Raw genomic sequence first — 26,698 nt, forward strand, 5'->3', positions numbered from 1 at the left:
AGTGATCTGGAAAACATTCGCCTTTAAACGTTTATGGATCTTCGATGACACACGCGTGCGGTACCAGAGGCAAGGGACTCAAGGGTCCCCGCGCGCGGGCACCTACCGCCCGCTCCACGAATCTCGCGAGACCTCTCCCCTTCGCTTCGCGGCGTCATCCTCTCGGCGGCCGTGGCGGCGAAGGCGACGGCGCGTTAAGATACTCACAGGGGCGGCCCGTATCCCTCCGCCGCCGGCGCGGTCCGGCCCTCCCTCCCCTAGCCCGCCAATCCCCGCGCCTCCCGACCTGCCCGTCGGCCTGGGCCCACCCCGCGCTCCGGCGGTCCCACCCCGGCGGCGCCGCCCGCCCGTCCGCCCGCGCGTCCCTCCGTCCACCTGCAGCAGGCAGTCCCTCTGGCTGTCCGACGGAGCGGCGCCGGCAGAGCCCGAGGCCTGGGCTCTTGCTCCCCGGCGGAGGGATCCGCGGCGGCTGAGGAGGCGGCGCTGAGATTAGGTGGAAGAGGCAGCTACGGCGGCGGCGGCGGTAGCGGCGGCGGCGGCTCGGACGGCAGCGCATAAAGGGGCCGCCGCCGGGTGATGCGGTGACCGCTGCGGCAGGCTCAGGAGCCAAGTGGGCCCCGGCCCTCAGTCCGTCCTGCCGGACCCGCGCTCCCGAACTCCCCATCTTCTCCGGCCGACCCGCGATCACCGAGGCGGCCTCGCGCCCCCTCGCCCCTTCCCCGTCCCTCCCCTGTCCCCGTCCCCGCCCCGGGGGCCACCGCCACCCGCCTCCCACGATGGCTCTGAAGAGAATCCACAAGGTAAGCGGCCGGAGGTCGGCTGAGGGCTCCGGTTGCTGGGCGGGCCAGCTGAGCAGGCTGCGGCCTGCACTTCCCGCCGTCGCCTCAGCCTGGCTCGCGGCCTCTTCGGACCCGGCTGCCGGCGGCGATGGCCGTGCCGGGCGCCCTTCACACCCCACTCCCAGTGATGGCGCCCGTGGAGGCCCCGGCGCGCAGCCCGCGCTTAGGCCGGGGGTGCGCTAGCCCGCTCGGCGTTCCTCCCTGGCCTCCTTTCTAGGCCCCGCGTGGTATGGAGTCCCAGGGCCTCTGCCCGGCTTGGGACTGCTGCGCTAGAGGGCCATTGTCCGGCCATGCCGGGAGGGGGAGCCGGGGCTGGGGCGTCGAGCTGCCCCATTGACAGAGGTCGAAAGGGCTCCTCGCCCCATGTCTGCCCGTGTCCCCCTACCCCCTCCCGCCCACACCCGCCCACCTGCCCTGGTTCCCTCCACAGAACCGCCTGAGCTTGGAGCCCATGTCTTAGGCAGACGGAGGAAGCCTTTTTGTCCGATCCACAAGTATTTCTTGAGTTCACTTATCCCTTGGCGGCCGCACACTTCGGTCCACTCTACTCGTCCAGAAACTCAAGAGTAGGAAGTTCAGAAGGAAAACAAAACCAAACAGGACTCAAGTCTTGAGGAAGGAGGGAAGTGGAAAGAGAAGCGTTTTGTTCTTTGAGGTTGCCAAATGTAGTCAGAAACTACACTTTTACAAATGGATCTAATAGAAAAGCTGTTAAATTTTCAAGGGTAGAGGTAGAAACCTGAACGTTGAAAACCACTGAAGGAATTACACAGAGTTTCCTTTTACAGTTTCTCCATACAGTGGATTTTAACGCTTAAATTACGTGATATGTTCAGGGAGATCCTTTTAATTTAGAAGGAATTTTGCTCGATTTTTCCATTCGAAAGGATGTCTTTGCCCTTTAAGATGAAGGGTTATTTCGTTATTTGTATGAAGGTTTTCCTTATACTGCTTCTGTATTATGCTTGACTTAAAATTTAGGGTCCCCCCCAATATTGTAACACTCCTGGTGCCTCTTACTATCATGTCTTTTTCTTAAAAGTGGGGAAGTAGTACTGGTGATTTTTGTTTGGTGTCTTACTTGACTACTTGGAGAAGCTCTGTTAAATCTCTAGCCACTTACAAGTAGATCCTGGGATTATCCATAGGGAGGAATGGGATGGAGATGCAAGGGGAAGAGAACTAATATTCACCTTGCCCTAAACTCAGGGAAAATGGGGACTGTGGGACAATTAAAACACCTCAGTTTGCAGTCGATCTTCATTTCACTCCTGATCAGAGACCTTTAATGTGGAATTAATCGCAGTGGTTACTGTAAATTAGGTTAGATCCTTACCAACTTGTTTGGACTTACTTGATGTCTAACAAATGAAGAAGGGCAGACTTCAGACAGAGTAAATCTTGTATTAAAATGAAGCAGGTTATTTGTTAAAAGGAGCTTGAAACTTCACCGAAGATTTCTTAAAGAACTATTTAAGGGGCGGGAGCGCAGTGAGGAATCATCATCCAAATAAAAATATATATGTATTTTTAAGACTTTTAGTAGTTTACTCGGTTCTTATACAGGCTAATTGGGAAGTTACCAATTTGAGATTATAACTGTAGAAGACTGTGCTTTTTTTTTTTTTACTCCGCCTCTCCCCATGTTATTTTATTTTTTTTTTAAAAGATTATTTATTTATTTGAGAGAACGAGAATGAGAGAGAGAGAGAGAGAGAGAGTACATGAGAGGGGGGAGGGTCAGAGGGAGAAGCAGACTCCCCGCTGAGCAGGGAGCCCGATGCGGGACTCGATCCTGGGACTCCAGGATCATGACCTGAGCCGAAGGCAGTCGCTTAACCAACTGAGCCACCCAGGCACCCCCACATGTTCTTATTTTAAAACCTGAAGAAGAGTAAGTACAGATCAAGAAGTATACCCTTTAATCTCTACATTAATTGATATGTGTTACATTTTTTAGGAGAAGAAGGTAACTCAAAACACGTATTTTAATCTTCTAATATACTTGCTCCAGTAATGTGGTTTCTTTTGAGTTACTACATATTCTGTAGACCTTCTCTAAAATATCTTCTTATAAAGCTTTTAATAGGGAAAATCAAGTTTAGGCAATGATACTTTGAACTTTTAAAACTCAGTGTTAGCCTTTTTCCTCCTGGTTTATAACCTAGAGCCCTCCGCAAAGTATGGCTCAACTTCTGAGACTGCCAGGGATTAGAAAAATAAAATATATTTTTAGTATACTTGTCAGTAAGATTGTGAAAACAAAATGGATATTTTTCCCCCAATTTTTTGTGTAATACCAATTTTAAGTTGAATGCAGACTTAATTAGGTATGGATAAGACTAGTTCTTCCTAATCCCCCAAAAAACTTAGTTGGCTTATATAATTGATCTTGGTCTTGAACCTTCCCAGTTATTCTCTGAAAAAATAGTTCTACTTAAATACTCTGTTAACTTTAGATTCATGAACTGCTGCATCTTGGTTCTAATAAAATTTTGCTGAGACCAAATAAATTTGACATGTGGCATTTTTAGGAATTCAATATCTTGTTTCTTTGACAGGGAAATAGTGTTCTGTGAATTTGACAGTCCTTTAAATGCATTGTCTTTTTGGCAAAAGCTTTTGATGGACTTTATTTTGATACACACTTTAAAGCCTCCTGACCTATGCTTTAACAGAGTGTACCAGAGAAGGTCATTATGAATATCCAGTATAGTTCTGTTCAGGGATTGGGACCTCTGGGCTTGTTTGTATCTACACCAAATGGTCCTAGCCTGCTGTGTTTTGAGGTTTTCTGCTGACTTTATAGGTTCAGCTTTGATTTTGATGCTTTGAGTGTCTGCCTCTTGCAGCACCACCCCCAGCCCTTTTCCAGTTGGCTGCATCTCATCTGTTGTGGGCTGGGAAACCAGATCACGGAGCTTATTAAAATTATGTCTAAAATAAGATCCAGTAGGCTCTGAGTGACGAGAGCTTCATGTGTTCTGTGAACTGTGTGGTCTCTTTGACTGATCAGAGACCTTTTTTACTTCTTGTTTTTCTTCTTTTGTTATACAGATGCAGGAGGCTTTGGGGTACTCTTAGAGTGCCATAATATTGAAACGGTTAATTTCTTTATTCTGTGGAAGGGTAAAAGACTGAATGTCTTGCTTCATTGAGGAGTTGAAGACAGACCAAAGTTAGGATACTAAAAGCTATTTTCTTAACAGTAATAGTGCCTTGTATATTTTAGTGGTATCCTGTTATTTATAATTAACATTTGATATATATGGCTTTAATGCTGGGATAGTCACTTGATTTATTCTGTTTCTGTGATAAAGATTTTTATAGCTAGCTTCTTCTAAGACCCCTCAAAAGATACCCCCCCTAAGGGGGGGGGGAACCCAACACCTCAGTAGAATAAAGATTTCAAACTCTAATAGCTCTAAAGACCAAGCAGGTAACCAAAGTGAGCAAAGAGAATTGGGCAGAACTAGAAATTACATACGCTATCAGAAGAGGGCAGCTGCTACCCTACTCTCTCCAAATGTTGCTATTACCAGGATCTGTGGGCCCAGTGTTCCCAGATCTTTCCTTTTTCCCCCTTTAAAAGGAAACCCACAAATCCAGATTTTTGGCAACCAATTCAAATTAAAAACAATAACAATTCTGGTAGGTTGGTAAGCACCAGTTTAATTTGTGAATTAAAAGATTGAGGTTCAGTAAGTAATCAGGAGTGTAAGGATTAAAAAAAAAAGGAGTGTAAGGATTAAATCATTTAAACCATACTTGGTATCTTTTTTAAAGTTTCAAAAGTTTATTGCTTTATGTAGATGGGCAAGATTAAGTATTTTTCTTGTAAACTTAACTTCCTTGCTGAGGTTTTACTTGGTTATGTGTGAGGTCAGAGGGGAAGCCAATTTAGTAGATGCATTGATCTCAAAGTAAAAGTTTGTATCTTACTCTTCATTATGCTTTGTTTCATGTTGTGACTCATCTTTCTGTATACTACATAACTTTGATAATGTTTTAAGATTTGGAGATTACAAAAGGATGATTCTTACCATTGTAACACTGTAATAGTACTAAATATAAAAAATAATTATTTTAGGGGTGCATGATGGCTCAGCTGGTTAAGTGTCTTTTAGCTCAGGTCATGATCCCTGGGTCCTGGGATTGAACCCAGGGGGGAGTCTCCTTGTCCCTCTCCCTCTTCCCTTCCCCCTGCTCATGCTCTCTCTCTCAAATAAATAAAATCTTTTTAAAAAGTATTATTTTAAAATACTGTACTGTAAGTGTTATGGTAAAGTGAATTCCTGTAAAAATGGCAAAACAAATTATCAAATTGTTCTGTGGAGTACTGTGAACTTTAATAAATGGTTGACTGAAAATGGCTGTTTGAACTAGATCTATCTTAGAAGGCAGAGATATCTTCTTACTCCAAAAGATAAGGTTCTTAGACTCTCTGGAAAGATTTTTTTTTTTTTCCATTAAGAAATGATTCTTTGCTTTACCTAAGTTCATTGGATTGAGAAACTTTCTTTGGCTCTTCCAGGTTGCTATTTAAATGTTAATTTAAACAGCCATCCATTGAAGGATAACTGTTAATCTAGGTTTGCTTTAAACTCTGTGTGTATACTGTACTGCTGACTGACAAGGAGGAAGTTTTGACAAAGTCCAATTCTGGATATTTTAGTCCAGAGAGAGGGCTGCTAAAATATCCTAGGCAGTTCCCAGGATAGGAATACCTGACTCATGCCTGATGCTGCCAGGAACCTCTGCAGCCTCATCCCAGAAATGCAGTAGCATACTTGTTTTTCTGTAGAAATAAAGTTTTGGTGGTTAGATTCCCAGGCTAACCTTCAAAATCATATTTAACTGTGACATAGGAAAATAAAGTACCATTTGTTCTTCTGTCTCAGAGTCAAGTGAGAGTTCAATTAATAGAATCATAAAATATTAGAACTGCAACACATCTCAGAGCTACTGTCTGAAAAGGCCATGTGACTTTCTAGGGCTGGATCAAGAACCTGGGTTTCTTTTTTTTTTTTTTTTTAAGATTTTATTTATTTATTTGAGAGAGAGAGAGTGAGAGATAGCACGAGAGGGAAGAGGGTCAGCGGGAGAAGCAGACTCCCTGCTGAGCAGGGAGCCCGATGCGGAACTCGATCCCGGGACTCCAGGATCATGACCTGAGCCGAAGGCAGTCGCTTAACCAACTGAGCCACCCAGGTGCCCAAGAACCTGGGTTTCTTGACTATGTCCATTGTCTTTTCTGTCAGACAGTGTACCTTTATGTAGCTGTTAGATACGTAAATCCAAGGATGCAGTCTTTTTCTTTTGTTCAAACAATTGGGTATTCAGACTGTGCCTTGGAACCAGAAGATCTTTTCCTCAACATCTCTTTTTATTATTGAAGAGGTGTGTATGAACTCCCTTAAAACTATACAAAGTTTGGATGTTCTGTCCTCCATATATCTTCCATCAGAGTTAAATGGGTTTTTTAATCTCTGCAAGATTAAGAATCACTTTTTTTTTTAAAGATTTTCTTTATTTGACAGAGACACAGAGAGAGAGGCAACACAAGCAAGGGGAGTGGGAGAGGGAGAAGCAGACCTCTTGAGGAGCAGGGAGCCCAATGGGGGGCTCAATACCAGGACCCTGGGATCATGACCTGAGCCGAAGGCAGACGCTTAATGACTGAGCCACCCAGGTGCCCTGAGAATCACTGTCTTATGTCCTTAAACACTCTGTTTTAATGTGAGTTGATGGCCCAGTTACCTATTCTACAGAGAAAATAGAAATCTTCTATGTGAATTCTTCCACATTTCCTTTGAGGCCTTTAAGAACAAAAACTAAACTCTATAGCTACCATCTTTATAGTAATCACTCAGTTTCAGAATTACTGAATCTTCTGAACAACCCTGTGAGAATTCTGTTCTCCCCAGGTTAGATGGGAAAACAGACACTTGGAGAAGTAAATGAATTTGCCTATGATTATATGATATGGTAAGAAGAGCCAAGATTCAGATTCATGCAGTCTTGACTGTAGCCAGCCATTACTCCGGATGTACCTTAGTCATGACTGTTTTTCCTTGCCTCTGCAGAAGCTATACTTTTCCCTTTGTCAAGCTAACTTATGCTTTTCTATTCTTCCTGCCAGGTCCTTGCTCTTGAGTATTTTTCTCCGCTCTCCTAGTTCCAGTCTCTTTTAAGTCCCCTCAGTATCCAAGCTTATTCAAGATTACCGCATCCTAAAAAAAAAAAAAAACCAACAACAAAAAACTTTTAACTTCCCTAGTCCACTATAGCTGATTCCTTCCTCTTCTTTATCCCTCCCATCTCTGGCATTTCAGTGCCAAAATTCTTAAAAGAATAGTCTATTCACTGTTCTGGGACTGCTTAGTAAGACATTTACTTAATTGCCAGATTCAGTGGACACTTCCTCAGTTTTTATTTGATTTTTATAACAGTCACGTTGTTATCACTCATTTCCCTGAGCTTCTGAAGATAAACTGCTGTCTCCTTCATATGCAGTGTTTCCCAACTTTATTAAAATGCTTTTCAAACTAATACTATTGATGGATACAAATAAGAGTTTGTGAAACAGTGTACACTTGGATTAAGATTGACAGGTCCTGGGTAAATTAATTAAAATATGTGATCAAAATATAATATCAGAAGCACAAAATTTGGTAAATTAAGAAAATATATTAAAATGAAACATTGTCATTTTGTTGTGAAGGAGCAAACTAAAAATTGTATTTTTTTTTAAGGGTTTTATTTATTTATTTGACAGAGACAAAGCGAGAGAGGGAACACAAGCAGGGCAGGGGGGAGTGGGAGAGGGAGAAGCAGGCTCCCCGCTGAGCAGGGAGCCCGATGCGGGGCTCGATCCCAGGACCCTGGGATCATGACCTGAGCTGAAGGCAGACGCTTAACGACTGAGCCACCCAGGTGCCCCATAAAAATGGTGATTTTCTTAAATGATAAAAGAGATCTTCATCAAGGACTGCATTAAATGTGTTACTGTATATTGTTTTCATTACGGTATAATATGAAAATTTGTTTCAAACAGGTGCACCGAAGCAAAAGAATACAAATATATATTTGGCAGTATTTGTGCAGTTAGGCTATTATCAACATTAATTGTCTCCTGGGTAGATGTAGACGGGTCACCTAATTAAAAAAGATATGCTTTGCTCATGTTTATTTCAAAATAATTTTATTTGGGAGACTTAAGAATCAAAAGACTTTTTCTTTTTTTAATAAAGAACTTTTTTTTTTTAAGATTTTATTTGACAGAGAGATAGAGCCAGAGAGCACAAGTTGGGGTTGGTTTGGGGGGGATGGCAGAGGGAGAGGGAGAAGCAGGCTCCCTGCTTGGCAGGGAGCCTGACTCAGGGCTCGATCCCTGGTTCCCCAGGATCATGACCTGAGCTGAAGGCAGACACTTAACCGACTGAGCCACCCAGGCACCCTCAAAGGACTTTGTCATTTTAAACTTCCATATTTTAGGGACGCCTGGGTGGCTCAGTCGGTTAAGCACCTGTGTTCGGTTCAGGTCATGAACCCAGGGTCCTAGAATCGAGTCCCATATTGGGCTCCTTGCTCAGGGGGAGTGAACTGCTTCTCCCTCTGCCTGTTGCTCCCCCTGCTTGTTTTCTTCTCTCTGACAAATAAATAAAATAAAATAAAACAATTTTCTTTTTTTTTTTAGGGGCACCTGGGTGGTGCAGTCGGTTAAGCATCTGACTCTTGGCTCAGGTCATGATCTCAGTGGTGGTGGGATCAAGCCCTTCATCAGGCTCTGTGCTCAGAGTAGAGTCTGCCTGAGTGTCTCTCTACTTCCCCCTCTGTCGTCCCCCCTCCCCTTTGTGTTCTCTCTCTCTCTCTCTGGAATAAATAAAATCTTTAAAAAAGAACTTTCATATTCTAGTTATAAACCTATGAGGAATGGGTTAGTATAGTAGGAATACTTAGTATATAGTAAGCTTTGATTAAATCTCAAATGTATATTAAATTAGGACAAGAAAATAGATCAGTGGAGTCAAATAGACGATAATACCCGTGATTAAATGCTGTTTATGCATCACAACACAGATGGACATCTTTTGCTTTGTGTTCTAATGTCTTGAGGCAAATTATTGCCTTAAATCTGTAGAAATATGTAGTATTTCTTAAAAGCATGTATTAAAAGTGGATAAAATTTAGGACAAAAAATATTGCCACCTTTATTCCTGTAATACATATTAGTGTTTCATGAGAAATACTGCTGTAATTCAAACAGTTCTAATTGATCCTTTTCAGAATCATTTTCCTTTAGTGTTTGTGCTTTTCCTTATACAGAGAATGTCTTCTCACCCCACCCCCTCCTCTGAATTCTTTATTCATCCTTGCAGACCTAAGAGAAATGGCTTTTCTGTGTAGCATGCCCCAGGCATGCAGGCAGTAGAGTTCCACTGTAGAACTATTTCTTAGTATGTAGACATGATTGATTATTCTCCTTCTCTGGACTGAGCTCTCCTGGGCAAAGTCCTTGTCTTACTCATTATATTCCCAGTATCTGATGCATAGTAGGCATTCAGTTTTTGTCAGCAACATTCAGTGAATGCTGACAGCAAGTGATACGGTAGAAAAAAAAGTAGGATTTTGGAGTAACATGCCTATTGAGTCATGTGCTAGCGTCCTTGTCTATAGAATGAAGGTAGTGTCACCCTGAAAACCTGTGGGGGATGAGTAGAAAGGAAATATGGACTATATAAAAGGTAGTTTTTAGTATTAGTTGTTAACATGATGTCTCATCGACCCTAAATACTTTAATGTATATTTCTTAGAAACAAGGACATTCTGCCACATTATCACAATATAGCGTTCAAAATTAGGACATTTCCATTTAGATCTTACTGCCATATAAGTCCTCAGACCCCATTCAGGTTTGCCACTTGTTTTATAGGAAAGGATCCAATCCAGAGTTACTTGTTCCACTTTGTTATCTCTCTGTGGTCTCTTTTAATTCCTTAGTCTTTTCTTGGCTTCATAACTGACACTTTTCAAACATTAGAGTCCAGTTGTTTGCAGTGTCCCTCAGTTTGGGTTTTTTTCGTTATGATCAGATTTAGGTCATGGGTCTTTGGCAGGAATGTGACAGAAGCGATGTTGTGTCGCTCTCTTTCCATCCTATCAAGTGGTGTGTGATTTTGGTTGGATTCTTTTTGTTGCATCCTGTCAAGTGGTATGCAATTTCAATTTGACCCATTACTGAGAATTTTCACTTCCATCACTTGGTTAAGGTAATGTCTACCAGTGTTCTCTACTATAGAGTTAATTCTTTTTCTCTTTGTAATGAATAAGTAATTTGTTGGGAGGTACTTTGAGAATATGTACTTATCCTACTTGTATTATTTATATATTGCTATAGAAGAAAGTACCCCCAAACTTAAACATTTACTATCACACAGCTTCTGAAGATCAGAAATCTGAGAATGGCTTATATCTAGATGATTCTGGCCCAGAGTCATTTTTGAGGTTGCAGCCAAGCTGTTGCCTAAGGCTGCAGTTCTCTGAAGGCTGGAGGATCCCCTCTAAGCTCACTTCCATGGTTGTTGGCAGATCTCAGTCCCTTGTGGGTTATTGGACTAAGGGATTCATTTCCTTCCCACATGGGTCTTTCCATAGAGCTGCCTGAGTATGCTTAAGACATGGCTTCCTTTAGAGAGAGTGCAAGAATGAGCATCCACAGTATCTTTTATAACCTAATCTCAGAAGTGACGTACTATCACTTTTGCCATATTCTGTTGGTTTCAGAGACCACTCCTGGTACAAAGTGGGAGAGATGACTAAAGGGTATGAGTACGAGGAGTCAAGGATCATGGGGAGCTATTTTGGAGTCTGGGTACCACACCGTTATGCAAAAGTTTTAACTTACTCATTTTTAAATGTCTGTTTGTATGGACTCATGATTTCCTATGTTATTCAGGTAGATTATAATAATTTATTATTTATTTTAATGCTCAAGTTTTCATTTCTTTTTTTTTTTTTTCCCCCTCATCATTCTTTGAGTACTTTGTTTTGGTACCACAAGATATCTCTGGCTTTTTCTTTTTTACCCTGCTCTAGCCTTGTAATTATCTATTTTTCCAAGGATTCCTAGTTCTGTTTACTGGAAAATGGTATTTAGAAATCAAGATCTGGATGCTAGGTGTGCTCATTGCTCTTGGAATCTCACTGCTTTCAGGGTTTCTCAGTGTAATCAGTAGATGTAGTTAGGGAATATGTGTATGTATATACAGATACATACATACAGTACACACATTTCCATGTATACTTACTTTTCTCTTTATATATAAAAAAACCCATGAGATCACACTGGTACTTCTAATTCCCGTCTATTATCATAGAGTTCGCTCTATATTTCTTCCTTTCAGTATTCCTTTTTTTTTTTTTTAAGATTTATTTGGGGTGGGGAGGGGCAGAGGGAGAGAGAGGATGTCAAGCAGAATCCCCACTGTGGAGCCTGATGTGGGCTCGATCCCACAACCCTAAGATCATGATGTGAGCTGAAATCAAGAATCAGACACTAAACAGACTGAGCCATCCAGGCACCCCCCCCCTTTTGATATTCCTAATTCTTTTCTGACAGTGAGAAACCTGGCTTCTGTTATTCTTTATATATTTACTCATTTGATCAATTTCCCAGTGTATAATCAACCTCCCACCGCTATAGTGCACCTGCATAGATACCATTCTTGTTCTCCCTTCCCTGGGGATGCCCTTAATTGTCCTGACTTGGACATCCTGCACTGGGTCATGCCCATCCTCTTGTAGATGCTCTCAGAATTAAAAAAATAATAATAATAAAATAAAGGGCTTCTTATTTGGCATAAATATTTAGATAAAAACTATTTAAAGTAACAGTGCTAATAATGTAGAACATTACTTAAAATAGATACAGGAAGTTCAACCCAGTAATTGTAACCACATAGCATTTTTTCCAGTTAGGGAATATGGCCCTTCCTTCCTTCCTTCCCTCCCTCCTTCTCTTCTTTTTGCTTCAGTTTTATACCTTTATTTGATAATTAGCCATTAGTTCTCATCTACATTAACTGTTTGTAGATTTTTGAAAGTGGTGGGGTGCCTGGGTGGCTCAGTTGGTTAGGCAGCTGCCTTCGGCTCAGGTCATGATCCTGGAGTCCCGGGATCGAGCCCCTCATCGGGCTCCCTGCTCAGCAGGGAGTCTGCTTCTCCCTCTGACCCTCCCCCCTCTCATGTGTGCTTGCTCTCTCTCTCTCTCTCTCTCATTCTCTCTGTCTCAAATAAATAAAATCTTAAAAAAAAAAAGCGGTGACAGGTACATAGGGAAGCAATGTATAGAGCTTGTTTGGCGAATCTTCATCCTCGTTATGTTTTCTGGACAACTGCAGACAGATATGGTATTGAACATTCCTTATTCCTTTGGCCCAGATAGCTTTGTTGAGCCTGGTATCAATGTGCACATCTGGAGTTCCCATCTCCATCATGGCAAGTTTCCAGATCTCTCTACATTCCCAAGGGGCTTGCTTTTTGAAACCCACTCCATTGATGCGCTTGTGAATGTTGATGGTATATTATCAGGTCACTACCTTATTGGTGGCAGAATGGGCCTTCTTGCCACCCTTCTTTACGGGAGCCATTCTGCCAGGCCCTGGTTGGAAAGGGAAAGCACAAGGTATTGTGGGGTGGCCTTTTCTACAGCTATTCTTGGAGTAAACCAAGACCATAATTTTAATTTAGTGTTATTCTGAGCTAATTTTGATAACTCTGGTATCCTATATAAATACACTAATCTCTATTCTTAGAAATATTTGGAAACAACTGTAATTAAAGTCCTGAAACTTATCTTTTATTATGAAATACTTTATGCAAAAATATAAAAGATTTTAGGGCACCTGGGTGGCTCAGATGGTTACGCGTCTGCCTTTGGCTCAGGTCGTGATCCCAGGGTCCTGGGATCAAGTCCCGCATCAGACTCCCTACTCCTTGGGAGCCTGCTTCTCCCTCTGCCTCTCTCTCTCTCTCTCTGTCTCTCGTGAATAAATAAATAAATAAATCTTTAAAAAAATATATAAAAGATTTTAGACACTGATATGATCGACACCTATGTACTTGCTATCCAGTTTAACATTCAGAAGAACTATCTAATTTAGCTCTGGTGTTAAAGTTTATTTAACACTAGAATCTAGTGTTAAAACAATAACTTCACTCTTTTTAAAATATTTTTTTTATTGGGCACCTGGGTGGCTCAGTCAGTTAAGCATCTGCCTTCGGCTCAGGTCATGATCTCAGTGTCCTGGGATGAGCCCCACATCAGGCTCCCTGTTCATCAAGGGGTCTGCTTCTTCCTCTCCCTTTACCCCTCTGCCTGCTTGTGCTCATTCTCTCTCTCAAATAAATAAAATCTTTTAAAAAAAAAATATATATATATGTTTTAAGTAAACTCTGCCCATCTTGGGGCTTACACTCACAACCCTGAGATCAAGAGTTGCACACTCCATGGACTGAGACAGCCAGGTGCCCCGATAGCTTCTCTTTTTAATTTATGAGCTTAGCATCTTTGCATCTTTAGAACTATTATTTATGTTTTGATAAGGGTGGTTATTGTAGGTGACGGGGAATTGCTTGTGGAACCACCCCTACTTCACTTACTGCATTAAGGCAATAATATATCATCACTGAGTTTAGTAGTAGGCCAGTTTGGTAGTAGACCAGATTATTTGTGTCTTTTTTTTAAGATTTATTTATTTGAGAGAGAGAGAGAACACGCACAGAGGGAGAGTGAGACGGAGAAGCAGATTCCCCGCTGAGCAGAGAGCCCGATGTAGGGCTTGATCCCAGGACCCTGAGATCATGACCTGAGCCAAAGACAGACGCTTAACCGACTGAGCCACCCTTGCACCCCAGATTATTTGTATCTTTAAGCATTGTGCTTCAGTTTTGTTGACTATAAATAGTAAAATCCACTTCGAAATTATTGAGCTTACCAGCAGTATGTCATACATATTTGTGAGCTCTTTTTAAAAGAGTGAATTCTCATGATATTTAGTATATCTATTTCAAGGGTGATTTGAAACCATTTTCCAAATGTTTAAAATACTGATTAAATTGGTTTAAAACAAAAATTAGAATTCTTTCTCAAAACAGAAATAGTTATACTCTTTATTTTCATCACTAGGACAAATCTTGAATAAATAAAATCTGTTTAACTTGTAGGGGCAATCCCAAAACATGCTTATGCAGTAATTTATTTTTCAGTATACATGTCTTATTTTAGTTCCTTTTTTGTTGAATCTACAACTTGATGTGGAAATTAAATTGAATGAGGTCACATGCAGCATTAATATAATTAATTATATTAATTAATTATATTAAGAAAAATTGTTCAGACTTTGAGGAACAACTTGAAACCAGCAGTGTTTATTGGCGTTTGGAAAGGAGCTATTAGTTTCTTAGGCTGGATTGTAGACATGACCTGACCTGTAATCTTAGTCTGGGGAAGGCCACTACTGTGGCACTGTTTTTACTTTTACAGTCAGTATTTTCATTGTCTCTTAGCTTCCAGTATCGCTGTTAAGTCCAAAACTATTCTGATTCCTGATCCTATATATGTGGTCAGTTTCCTTTCTGGAAGCTTATAGGTTTTCTTTGTCCCACATGTGGGAAATTTTATAGGTGGTGGTGTAGGTCAATTTTCATTTGTTTTGCTCAAAATTCAGTTGGTCTTTTTGAGATTTATCTTATAAGATTTATGTATTTGGGGTGGGGCAGAGGGAGAAGGAGAGACCATCTTCTTTTTTTTTTTTAAGATTTTTATTTATTTGACAGAGAGAGAGAGCACAAACAGGGGGAGTGGCGGGCAGAGGCAGAGGGAGAAGCAGGCTCCCTGCAGAGCAGGGGGAGCCTGACGTGGGATTCGATCCCGGGACTCTGGGATCATGACCTGAGCCGAAGGCAGTCGCTTAACCAACTGAGCCACCCAGGAGCCCAGGAGAGACCATCTTAAGCAGACTCCACACTGAGTGGGGAGCCCTACATGGGGCTAGATCTCATGACCCTGAGATCGTGACCTGAGCCAAAACCAAGAGTCGGAGGCTTAACCCACTATACCACCTAGGCGCCCCTCTTCCTTTTTTTTTTTAAGATTTTATTTATTTATTTATTTGACAGAGAGATAGAGCCAGAGAGCACAAGTAGGGGCTGGGGGTGGGGGAAGGCAGAGGGAGAAGGAGAAGCAGGCTCCCCGATGAGCAGGGAGCCCGATGTGGGGCTTTGTCCCAGGACCTGGGATCATGACTTAAGCTGAAGGCAGATGCTTAACCAACTGAGCCACCCAGGCGCCCCTCCTCTTCCTTTTTTAAAACTGTTACTGGATGTTAGACTTCCTGGACTCCTCTCCCCCTGCTCCCCCCACACCCTTTCTACTCACATGGATTTCCCTATTCTGGACAGTTTATATAAATGGAATCATACAGTATGTGACCTTTTGTGTCCGGCTGTATCCAAGTTACAGTTGATAGAAACTATGTCCAAGTTACAGTATGTATCAGTACTTAATTCTTTTTTTAAGAGAGAGAGAGAATGTGGGTGTGTGAGGGTAGGGGGGAAGGGAGGGGCAGAGGCAGAGGGAGAGGGAGAGAGAATCTTAAGCAGGTTCCACAGGAGAGCTGGAGGTGGATGCTGGGCTCAATCTCAAAACCGTGAGATCCTGACCTGAGCTGAAATCAAGAGTCAGACACTTAACCAACTGAGCCACCCAGGCGTCCCCTTAATTCCTTTTTATGACCGAATAATGTTCTTTTGTATAGGTATACCACATTTTCTTTTTTCCATTTATCAAATCATGGGCATTTGGGTTGTTTCCTTTTTTTTTTTTTTTAACTGTTAAGAATGATGCTTCTACGAACAGTATTTTTCAGATACTTTCAATTTTTGTCTGAACATATACTTCCATTCTTCTTGGATATATACTTAGGAGTGGAATTGCTGGATCATGTGGTAATTCTGTGTTTAACATTTTGGGTTTTTTTGGGGGGGATTTATTTATTTGAGAGAGAGAGTGTGTGCACTTGGGCACATGTGAGTAGTGTGAGGGCCAGAAGGAGAGGGAGAGAGAGAATCCTTAAGCAGACTCCCTGCTGAGTGTGGAAACCTTCACGGGGCTCCATCTCACAAGCCTGAGATCATGACCTGAGCTGAAACCAGGAGTCAGAAGCTTAACCCACTGTGCCACCCAGGCGCCTCCCCCTCCCGCTGTGTTTAACTTTTTGAGGAATAAACAGGCTGTGCTACTATTTTACATTCCCACCAACAGTGTATGAGGTTTCCAGTTTCTCTACGTCATCAACACTTGTTGCTTTATTATTTTGATTATAGCTTTCCTAGTAGGTGTCAGGTGACATATAATAGTGGTTATGATTTGCATTTCTCTTAATTACTGAATGATACTGAGCATTTCTTCATGTGTTCATTGGCCATATTTATATCCTCTTTGGAGAAAAGTATATCCTTTGCCCATTTCAAAATTGGATTGTCTTTATTGTTGAGCTATAAGAATTCTTTGTATATTCTGTATATTAAACCATTATCAGATAATTGATTTGCAGAATTTTTCTCCCATTTGGGGGTTGCCTTTTCACTTTCTTCATGGATATACAGAAGTTTTAAATTTTAATGGAAGTCCAGTTTATCTAATTTTTCTTTTGTTGCTTGTGCTCTTGGTGTCATAGCTAAGGAGTTGTATCCAAGGATACAAAGATTTACATTTACGTTTCCTTTTAAGAGTTTTATAGTTTTAGCTCTTACATTTAAATCTTTGATCTATTTTTTCAGTTTTTTTTTTTAAAGATTTTATTTATTTGACAGAGAAACAGCGAGAGAGGGAACACAAGCAGGAAGTGGGAGAGGGAGAAGCAGGCCTCCCGCTGAGGGGAGAGCCCAATGTGGGGCTCGATCCCAGGACCCTGGGACCGTGACCTGAGCCGAAGGCAGACTCTTAACGACTGAGCCACCCAGGCGCCACTGATTTCAGTGGTATTAAGTACACTCATACTGTCGTACAGCTGTTACCATCATCCATCTCTAGAACTCTTTTCACCTTTCAAAACTGAAACTATACCCATTAAACAATAACTCCCTATGCTCTTTCTCTCCATCCCCTGGCAACCTTCCTTCTACTTTTTGTCTCTAGGGTTTTTGACTAGGTTCTTCATATAATTGGAATCATACAGTATTTACCTTTGTGTGACTTTCTTCTTTCACTTTAGCACAGTATTCTTAAAGTTCATCCATGTTGTCAATATCCTTCCTTAAGGTTAAATAATACTCCATGCCACATTTTACCTATCCATTCATCTGGTGATGGACACTTGGGTTGTTTACGTGTTTTAGCTATTCTGAGTAATGCTTTTAGGAACATGGGTGTACAAATATCTCTTCAAGACTCTGCTTTCAGTTATGTAGGTTTATACCTAGAACTGGAATTGCTAGATCATATGGTAATTCTATTTTTAATTTTCGGAGAAACTGCCATACTGTCTTCCACAGTGACTTGTATCATCTTACACTCCCACCAATACAAGGGTTCTAATTTCTGTACATCCAGCCAATACTTGTTACTTTGTTTTTTTTTTGTTGTTGTTTGGGTTTTGTTTTTTTTAATAATAGCCTTCCTGATGGGTGTGAGATTGTGGTGTCTGGTCCATTTTTAGTTAATTTTTGTATATGTTGTGAAGTAGGGGTCTAGGTTCATCTTTTGCATGTGAATATCCAGTTGTCATAGAACCATTTGTGGAAAAGAATAGTCTTTTCCCCAAGTGAGTTTGACAACTGTGTAAAAAACCAGTTGGCCATAGATGTATGGGTTTATTTCTCAACTTTCTGTTCCATTGATAAATATGTCTATTCTTATGTCAGACTGTTCTTATGTCATACTGTCTTGAATACTATGGCTTTGTATTGTTTTAAAATCCTTGGGGCACCTGGATGGCTCAGTCATTAAGCGTCTGCCTTCGGCTGAGGTCATGATCCCAGGGTCTTGGGATCGAGCCCTGCATCAGGCTTCCTGCTCCGTGAGAAGCCTGCTTCTCCCTCTCCCACGCCCCCTGCTTGTGTTCCCTCTCTCGCTGTGTCTCTGTCAAATAAATAAATAAAATCTTAAAAAAATAAAGTAAAATCCTTAAGTGTGAGTCTTCTAAATTTATTATTTTCCAAGATTGTTTTGGTCTTTGGGTCTCCTGCATTACTATATGAATTTAAGGATCACCTTGTCATTTCTGTAAAAAAAAAGGGGGGGGAGCATTTGGAATGTTGATAGAAATTACATGGAATCTGTAGATCAAGTTGGGGGAGTATTTGGATTAGTCCTCCTATATTTTCTATTTTCCATCTTTGTCTTTTATCTATTTCGTAGAAGACTTTCTCATTCTTAGTATGTTTTAAGGATTTTGCTCTTCTTTCATAGAAGCAATAACTTCTCTTACCTTTTAGGATATTCATGATAGTTTTTCTTTTGTTTTGACTTTTTCTCCTTGCATGGTCTTTGTTTTCCTTTGCTTTTTTCTATACATTGTTTTGGTGTTTATCTTTCATGTTGAAGATGAATGATCAGATGGCTGATTTCTTGTCATTTATACTTATTAGGATTGGAGTGCTAAAAAATTAATGAAAAAGTCTGAGCATATAGGGGTGAGGTTTGGCAACTGTGGAGTTCAGTTTATGGTTTGCTGGCTGGGCTGTTTCTCTGGATGAACTATTAACATCAATGAATTGTAAAGCTCTTTATCTTGTGCTGGTCACATTTTCCTGAGGATCTTGTCTAGACAGTACAGGCCCAGCTTCCAGTTTTCTCAGAACCACTGGAAACAAAGTTTGTATGTCAGTGTTCACTCAACCTTCCTATTTTTTGTACATCATCCATCCCCTTGATTGTGCTTATAGTCTCCCATTCCTGAGACTTTCTGTTTTGTTCTTTCCAGAGGACAAACCTCTAGCCTGTGGCTTGAGAGGAGAGGCATTCACTGGAGGAGTCCAGAGTCAAGGAAATGATCTAGACATCACTCTTACTAGTTTTAAGTTTTAAAATTTTATCTTTATTATTATTAAGATTTTTATCCATAAATGGGCGCCTGGGTGGCTCAGTTGGTTAAGCAACTGCCTTCGGCTCAGGTCATGATCCTGGAGTCCCGGGATCGAGTCCCGCATCGGGCTCCCTGCTCGGCAGGGAGTCTGCTTCTCCTTCTGACCCTCCCCCCTCTCATGTGCTCTCTCTCTCTCTCTCTCTCATTCTCTCTGTCTCAAATAAATAAATAAAATCTTTAAAAAAAAAAAAAGATTTTTATCCATAAATAACATTACTTGTCAAAATTTATATAGATGTTATGGAAATGTATACATTTTAAATAACATGCTTTTTCAGTGAATACAAATATACCAACAATATATTTTTTAAAATTTATTCCGCTGTGATAGGCATTGTTTCCAAGTTTTTGCTGCTACAGACACTGAAACATCAACATTGGTGCACATAGATGAAGGTTTCTTTTTATAGTCAGTAGAGTTGTTTGGTTATAGAGTGTGAGCCTTTTCATTTTGGTAAGATACTGAGGAATTGTTTTGCAACGTTTTTAGACACCCAGCTAACAAGGTACAAGAGTTTCTAATTAACTTTCTTTTAAAATTTACCTTATTATGAATATAACACACTATAGAAAAATGCACAAAGTAGATGTCTAATAAATTTCCAAGCACCCCATCACCCATCATTTTGTGTTATTTCTCATTTAACTCTTCCACCCTCACTGGATTATTTTTGAAGTCAATCCCAAATATCACATCATTATATCTGTAAATAATTCAGATGTATTACTAAAAGATAAGTCAGTGGTTTTCAACTCTGGGTGATTTTGCCCACTAAGTGACATTTGGCATTGTTTGTAGACATTTTTGGTTGTCACAACTGGGAGGCTACTGGTGCTACTGGCATTGAGTAGGTAGAGGCTAGGGAGCTGTTAAACATTCTACAATGCATAGGATAGCTTCCAACAACAAAGAATTACCCAGCCTAAAATGTCAGTATTGCCCAGATTGAAAAACCCTGAGATAAGAACTCTTTAAAAATCATGTACATGATATAGTTACAACATCTTTTTTTTTAAGATTTTATTTTAAGTAATCTCTGCCCCCAACATTCATCACTCTTGCCTTTTACTTTCCCAAAATTTTGTTGCTATTGACTCTTCTCCCATTCTTTGTCCTCTAGTGGGTTTAAGCCTTTAAAAAAAAGGTGTTGACTCCTTAAATATAGAAAACAAATAGATGGTGACCAGAGGGGAGGTGGGTCAGGGAACGGTTGAAATAGGAGTTGGGGATTAAGAGTACACTTATCTTGATGAACACTGAGTAATATATAGAATTGTTGGATCTCTGTATTATACACCTAAAAGGAATATAACACTGTATGATTACTATGCTGAAATTAAAAATTTTTTAAAACTCTGTTGACTCCTTTAATAGAATTTTGGAGAGAGTAAAAGTTACATGTTCAATCTGTCATTTTGCCTGAAAGTTTGAGGTACTTCCAGTGGTTTTACTATATATCTTTCTAAACACATGGTATATTGTTAGACCAAAATCTGTATTTCTAGGAATTGTAACTTAAATAGGTACTTCAAAAGTCATAAAGTATAGAAACTCTGTAGATCTAATTATTTTTATGTAGCAGATGAAAGTATTGGACATTTACAGTATTCTTCATGATTTTCTTCTAGATCAATATATAACATTTAAAAATGGCTGTCTTCTATATTTAGCTAAGATGGCGAGCCTATTATTTACTTCATTTGAGGTTTTAGATGAATATTTATATCTACCAAGAATATTGTTTGGTGTTGTAAAGGACCCTGGATAATTTATTAGGATGTCAAATCTGGAGGGAAGTAGAAGTGGATCACTGGAATAAACTACTTTTATCATAACTTCCTACCCTTAACACAATTTTAAAATACTAACAATTTTTCTTTTCAGCAAGTAGCTTTTGGTAACAAGGCAGTTGTGGGTTGGGTTTTTTTATTATTATTGTTTTAGTATTTAGCGGAATTAGAAATTTGTGACTGTTTTGGGGCACATGGGTGGCTCAGTTGTTAAGCGGCTGCCTTCGGCTCAGATCATGATCCCAGGGTCCTAGGATGGAGCCCCGCATCGGGCTCCCTGCTCAGCGGAGAGCCTGCTTCTTCCTCTGCCTGCTGCTCCCCCTGCTTGTGCATGCTCTCTCTCTTTCTCTCTGACAAATAAATAAAATCTTTTAAAAAAAAACTGATTGTTTTGCTGAGAGACTGCTGTGGTAATAATTGGCAAGATCTATTATTCAGAGTCCTATTTTTTTTAAGATTTGTTTATTTTAGAGAGAGGATAGGGGAGGGGCAAAGGGGGAGAGAGAGAGAGAAAGAGATTCCCAAGCAGACTCCCTGCTGAGCATGGAGCCCAACGTGGGGCTTCATCTCATGACCCCAAAATCAAGAGTCGGATGCTTAATCTTAACCGACTGAGCCACCCGGGTGCCCCAGTGAGGGAGTTTTTTTAAAAGTTAGATTGTGTCCTTCTCTGTATCCCTTCCCTTATCCCCCTCACCCCCATCATCTTCCTGGCTTCCTAATCTCAGGTTCTGACACTACCACCCGACCTCTGTCAAAGCCAGATAGCAACAAGGAATCAATCTACTCTTTCTCCTTTATCCTCATGCCTTTTGCTCTTTATGCTCAGATCTGTTTTCTTACCTTCCTCTACTTTGCTCTTCCTGCAGAAGGCAAGCTACCTTTCTCAAGCTCCCTTGCCAACCAGCTCCTAGTCAGGCTTGGCCAGTGGGGATAAGAAGACCAGGGGAGGGCATTTCTTCCCTCTCTCTGCTTGAGATGACTGCATCTCTTTCATGGTCCAGCTCCCTCTAGGCAGTCACAGCCCCTGGGTTCTGATGATATGACCTGCTTCTTTGGTTCCTCCAGTCTCAGGGATAGTAGCCCTGCTCTTCTTAATCTCGGGGTTTCCAACTGTTTCCTATTAGCCCTTTCATTTTTCTAACACCTTCAAAAATAGTTCCCCCGGGGTGCCTGGGTGGCTCAGATGGTTGGGCGTCTGCCTTCGGCTCGGGTCAGATCCCAGGGTCCTGGGATCGAGTCCCGCATCAGGCTCCCTGCTCCTTGGGAGCCTGCTTCTCCATCTGCCTCTCTCTCTCTCTCTCTCTCTCTCTCTCTGTCTCTCATGAATAAATAAATAAAATTTAAAAAAAAATAGTTCCCCATGTTAAATTTCTTCTGTGAAACTCACTGGCATAGGTTCTGCTTTCCTGATTAGATGCTGACCAATGGAGTCCTCTGTATCCAATTAGTGACTGTGCCTTGCCAATTTTTGTCTCTGTTTCTCTTCATCCCTTTCTCAGTGCCCTAATTCAGGCCATCATCTCTCACCTGGACTAATCTATTGTCCCCATTTCTAGTCTCTTGATTTTCAGTCTAGTTCCCTGTAAGTACTTTTCCACATGCTGCCAAAGCTAGCTTTCTAAAACACAATCACCTTACTGTGACCTTGTTACTGACCTTCTTAAAAACCCCAGAGTGGCTCTTTATCTCATACAAGAGCTATGAGCTCCTTTGCATGATGAGCAAAGCTCTTCATAACTTCTTTACCCCTGCCAACTGCATCTCTGGCTTCTCAGTCTTCTGATAACACCAAATTGCTTATAACATTGGGTCACATACGCATTCACACATATGTATGCACCCAACTCCTCACACACAAACATCCTGCTTTTCCCCCTTTCTGGTGTTTCTCATATTGTTTCCTTCCTGCCTGTCTGGCTGACTAACTTTTCTTTAAAACTCAGCGCAAACATGTCTCTTCCAGAAAATTTCTGTGATGATCCAGCCTGGGCTTCCTCTGAGCTTGAGTAGCATCTTGTGAATACTTTTATGAGTACAGTTACCATATTTTATTAACATACCCTGCTTATGCATCTCCTTTACCCACATGGAGTGCCTCAAGGGCCTTGACCATGCCTTCCTCATTCATCAGAGTCCTACTCTCTTTAGAGACTATATAGGGGTATTTATCAGTTAGCTTTGCTGTGTAATAAATGATTCCAAAGTTTAGTGCCTTAAAACAACAACTTACTATTTCTCAGCATTCTTCGGATTGATCAGGCAGTTTTGGCTCATGTATTGTCAGCTAGGTCTGACTGTGGTTGTATTCAGCTGTCACCAGAGTTAGAAGGTTCAAGAAGACCTCCCCCACGTGTCTGGAAACTTGATGCTCACTGTTAGCTGAAATGTACATTCCCAGCCCTCAAAGGGTCTTTCCAGCAAGATGGCCTGGACTTCTTATGTTATGGCTCAGAGCAAGAGAAGAAAAGTTGTCAGGCCTCTTAAACACTAGACTTAAAACTGACACAGTGTCATAATTTGCTCTACTTTTTTGGTCAACCAGGATGCTCGGCCAGCCTGGATTCTAGGGGAAGGGAAATGGATGATTTTTTTTTTTTTTTAAGAGAACGGGAGAGGGGAGGGGGGCAGAGGGAGAAGGAGAGAGAGAGAATCTCCAGCAGACTTTCCACTGAGCACAGCACTCAACGCAGGGCTTTATCTCACAATCCTGAGATCGTGACCTGAGCTGAAATCAAGAGTCAGTTGCATAACTGACTGAGCCATCCAGGCGCCCCTAGATGTTTTGTTGATTAGAGGAGAGATTGTCGATAGCCATCTCTGGAGATTATATACTGCAGGGGAAATTGTAGTAAATGTTGTCTTAATATATTTACTTCTTAGATAAGGTCATGTGTTATAAATTTTTTTTTTTTTAAGATTTTATTTATTTGACAGAGACACAGCGAGAGAGGGAACACAAGCAGGGGGAGTGGGAGAGGGAGAAGCAGGCTTCCCGCTGAGCAGGGAGCCCGATGCGGGGCTCAATCCCAGGACCCTGGGATCATGACCTGAGCCGAAGGTAGACGCTTAACGACTGAGCCACCCAGGCGCCCCTCATGTGTTATAAATTTAATTTAGTAGAATTTTTTTTGATTCATTAAAAAGAATTCTAATGGTTGAGTAATATTAAATTAACATTTTCCCAAATGTTAATTCAAAAAAGTTTTTCTGAAGGTTTGTTTAGCCAATCAGTAGTAGGAGGAAGGAAGGAGGAATAGATGAGAAGGGAAAGGCTTGTTGGAATAAAACCTAAAAATGTGATTGTTTTGAGGAAAAAGATAGTCATTTATTTATAGGGGCCTGTTTTTTTCCTGTCAGAATAACTTCCTAAATTGCTTTAGTTATTTTTTTTCTCACCTTTACTGAAATAGACAAATAGATAAACTTAGACATTAACATTGTCTAGGTTTAAGGTATACAGTGTTGATTTGATACACTTACATATTGCAAAATAATTACCACCATAGTGTTGGGTAACCATCCCCACATGTCACATAATTACCATTTCTTTCTTGTGGTAAGAACATTTAAGGTATACTCTTTTAGGAAGTTTTAAGTATATAATACGTTATTACTAACTGTAATCGCCTTGCTGTACATCAGATCCCCAGATCTTGTTCATCCTATAACTGGAAGTACTCTAATCAGCATCTCCCCATTTCCTCCATCCTCTCCCTCCCCCAAGTTGCTTTGTGTAACCTAGTGCTGGGAGACTAAGAAAAGGAATTAAAAAGATAAAAGATAACTAGCATTTAAGTTCTAAAAAGCTATATAGGTATTGGAATTAAACTGTTTCTTGTAGCATTAAAATGTAATTACTGGGCTCTTTTGTGTTTTTTCACCTTATATTCTTTTAAGTTTTTTCTGTAAGACTTTAAAAGCCTAAAGATCAAGGAGGTGGCTCTCTTCATGGTTGCCTGTCTGGAAATTGTTGGACAAAATTTGAATTACAGGGAGAAGGAATTTCATACTACCAGACTTGTTCCTACCAAAACTGTCACTTAACTCATGGTCTTGATAGCACATGTGTATTAAGAAACTTGAGGCTGCACCTGAAACTAATATTACACTGTATGTTAACTAGGGTTTTTTTTTATTTTAAAGATTTTATTTATTTATATGACAGAGAGAGACACAGCGAGAGAGGGAACACAAGCGGGGGAGTGGGAGAGGGTGAAGCAGGCTTCCTGCCGAGCAGGGAGCCCAATGCAGGGCTCAACCCCAGGACCCTGGGATCATGACCTGAGCCGAAGGCAGACGCTTAACGACTGAGCCACCCAGGTGCCCCTAAATAGGGTTTTTTTTTTTTTTTTAAGATTTATTTTAGAGAGAGAGAGTGAGTGCAGGAGGAGGGAGAGAGGGAAAGAACCTCCAGCAGACTCCACACTGAGCAAAGAGCCTGTCGCAGGGCTTGATTTAACAACTCTGAGATTATGACCTGGGCTGGAGTCAAGAGTCTGAGGCCCAACCGACTGAGCCATCCAGGTGCCCCCAACTAACTAGAATTTAAGTAAAAACTTAAAAAACAAAAAGAAAGAAACTTGAGGCTGACTAGCTGTCTTTTTTTTTTTACTTGATTCATAATGTTTTCATACTTTTCCTATTGTCATACCAAAGAACTGCTGCTCTGCTTGCTACCCCTCTTTGTTAATCTCAAAAATGCTCTCACAATCCTCAAGTACACCTCTGTAATGATTAGATGGGTTAAACATTCCCTGCAGGTTGCTTGGTCAGATCTGCCATGTTAAAAACTGCCTATGAGAGTTATGCTTTGTTCTTAATATCAGGAAGTATAAAATGTTCTTAAAACAGGTAATATGGGTGCCCGGGTGGCTCAGTCGGTTAAACGATTGCCTTTGTCTCAGGTTATGATCCCAGAGTCCTGGGATCGAGTTCCGGGTCAGGCTCCCTGCTCAATGGGGAGTCTGCTTCTCCCTCTCCCTCTGCCCTTCCCCCTTTCTCATGTGCTCACACTCTCTCTCTCAAATAAATAAAATCTTTTAAAAAAATAAAACAGGTAATACTTATTGGTCCCAAACCTTTCCCCAGCCTAACTATAGACTTGAATTTTGTCTGGCCTTTTCCCAACTCTTGCTGCTGATGAAGTGGAAATTCTTTTAGAGTGTGAGTTTCATCATTGGAAAACAGAAACTGTTCATTTTTCTTATGATGGTTCTGTAATATCTTCCCCCAAGACACTAATAAATGCTTCTATTACTGTGTAGAAGATACTTGATTAGATGGCATCTCAAGTGATTTCAATGTGGACAAAGAGCTCCTATCTCTAAGCTTACATAAAATGTAATTTTGAAAAGACATTTCAGATGTACCTATTCACACTTTTGTTAATACTGTCTAGTGTCTAGTTTTGAAGGTTGGACTATTCCATAGAGACGTAAAAATCTTTTTCTGTCAGTTGGTATTTTGAATAACTTGGTTTGGGCCTTTTTTTTTTTTAAGTGAATTGTATTTTCTGTGCCTTGATCATTACATGAGGCAGCTTTGCAAATATGTAGCCAGTCTTCTAGCATAGTAAAATTTAACAGTTTAGTTGACTTTGATCATCCATGTTATATCAGGGATTGTCAGTCTGTAGGAAGGCTGATTTAACTGGACAAATTCACCATTTTGAACTCCCTGGGTTAGTGTTAGAGAACTTGTGAAATGGAAACTGACTATGCTTTGGGATAGAAGAGTAAAGTCTGTGAGAAGTATTACTTTTAAATTTCAAGGATTTGGGGGCACCTGGGTGGCTCAGTTGGTTCGGCAACTGCCTTCGGCTCAGGTCATGATCCTGGAGTCCTGGGATCGAGTCCCGCATCAGGCTCCCTGCTCAGCGGGGAGTCTGCTTCTCCCTCTGACCCTCCCCCCTCTCGT

General features: G+C 41.0%; 1 protein-coding gene across 2 annotated transcripts in view; it reads left to right on the forward strand.

The window, feature by feature from the left end:
- Window positions 1–323: 323 nt before the first annotated feature.
- The window catches only part of UBE2D2 (ubiquitin conjugating enzyme E2 D2), a 58,661-nt gene continuing 32,286 nt past the window's right edge, over window positions 324–26,698 (forward strand). Inside the window, exon 1 of one of the 2 annotated variants that reach the window (XM_088023273.1) lies at window positions 324–1,013. In XM_088023273.1, the coding sequence (XP_087879399.1) occupies window positions 777–1,013 (237 nt within the window). In that variant the 5' untranslated portion in view covers window positions 324–776. The remainder of the gene's footprint in view (window positions 1,014–26,698) is intronic. The other variant, XM_028103554.2, reaches the window with a different exon arrangement.

This window comes from Eumetopias jubatus, unplaced genomic scaffold (genome assembly GCF_037043125.1).
Source record: "Eumetopias jubatus isolate StellerSeaLion01/CBP00866 unplaced genomic scaffold, mEumJub1_p1.0 scaffold_5, whole genome shotgun sequence".
Lineage (NCBI taxonomy): Eukaryota > Metazoa > Chordata > Mammalia > Carnivora > Otariidae > Eumetopias > Eumetopias jubatus.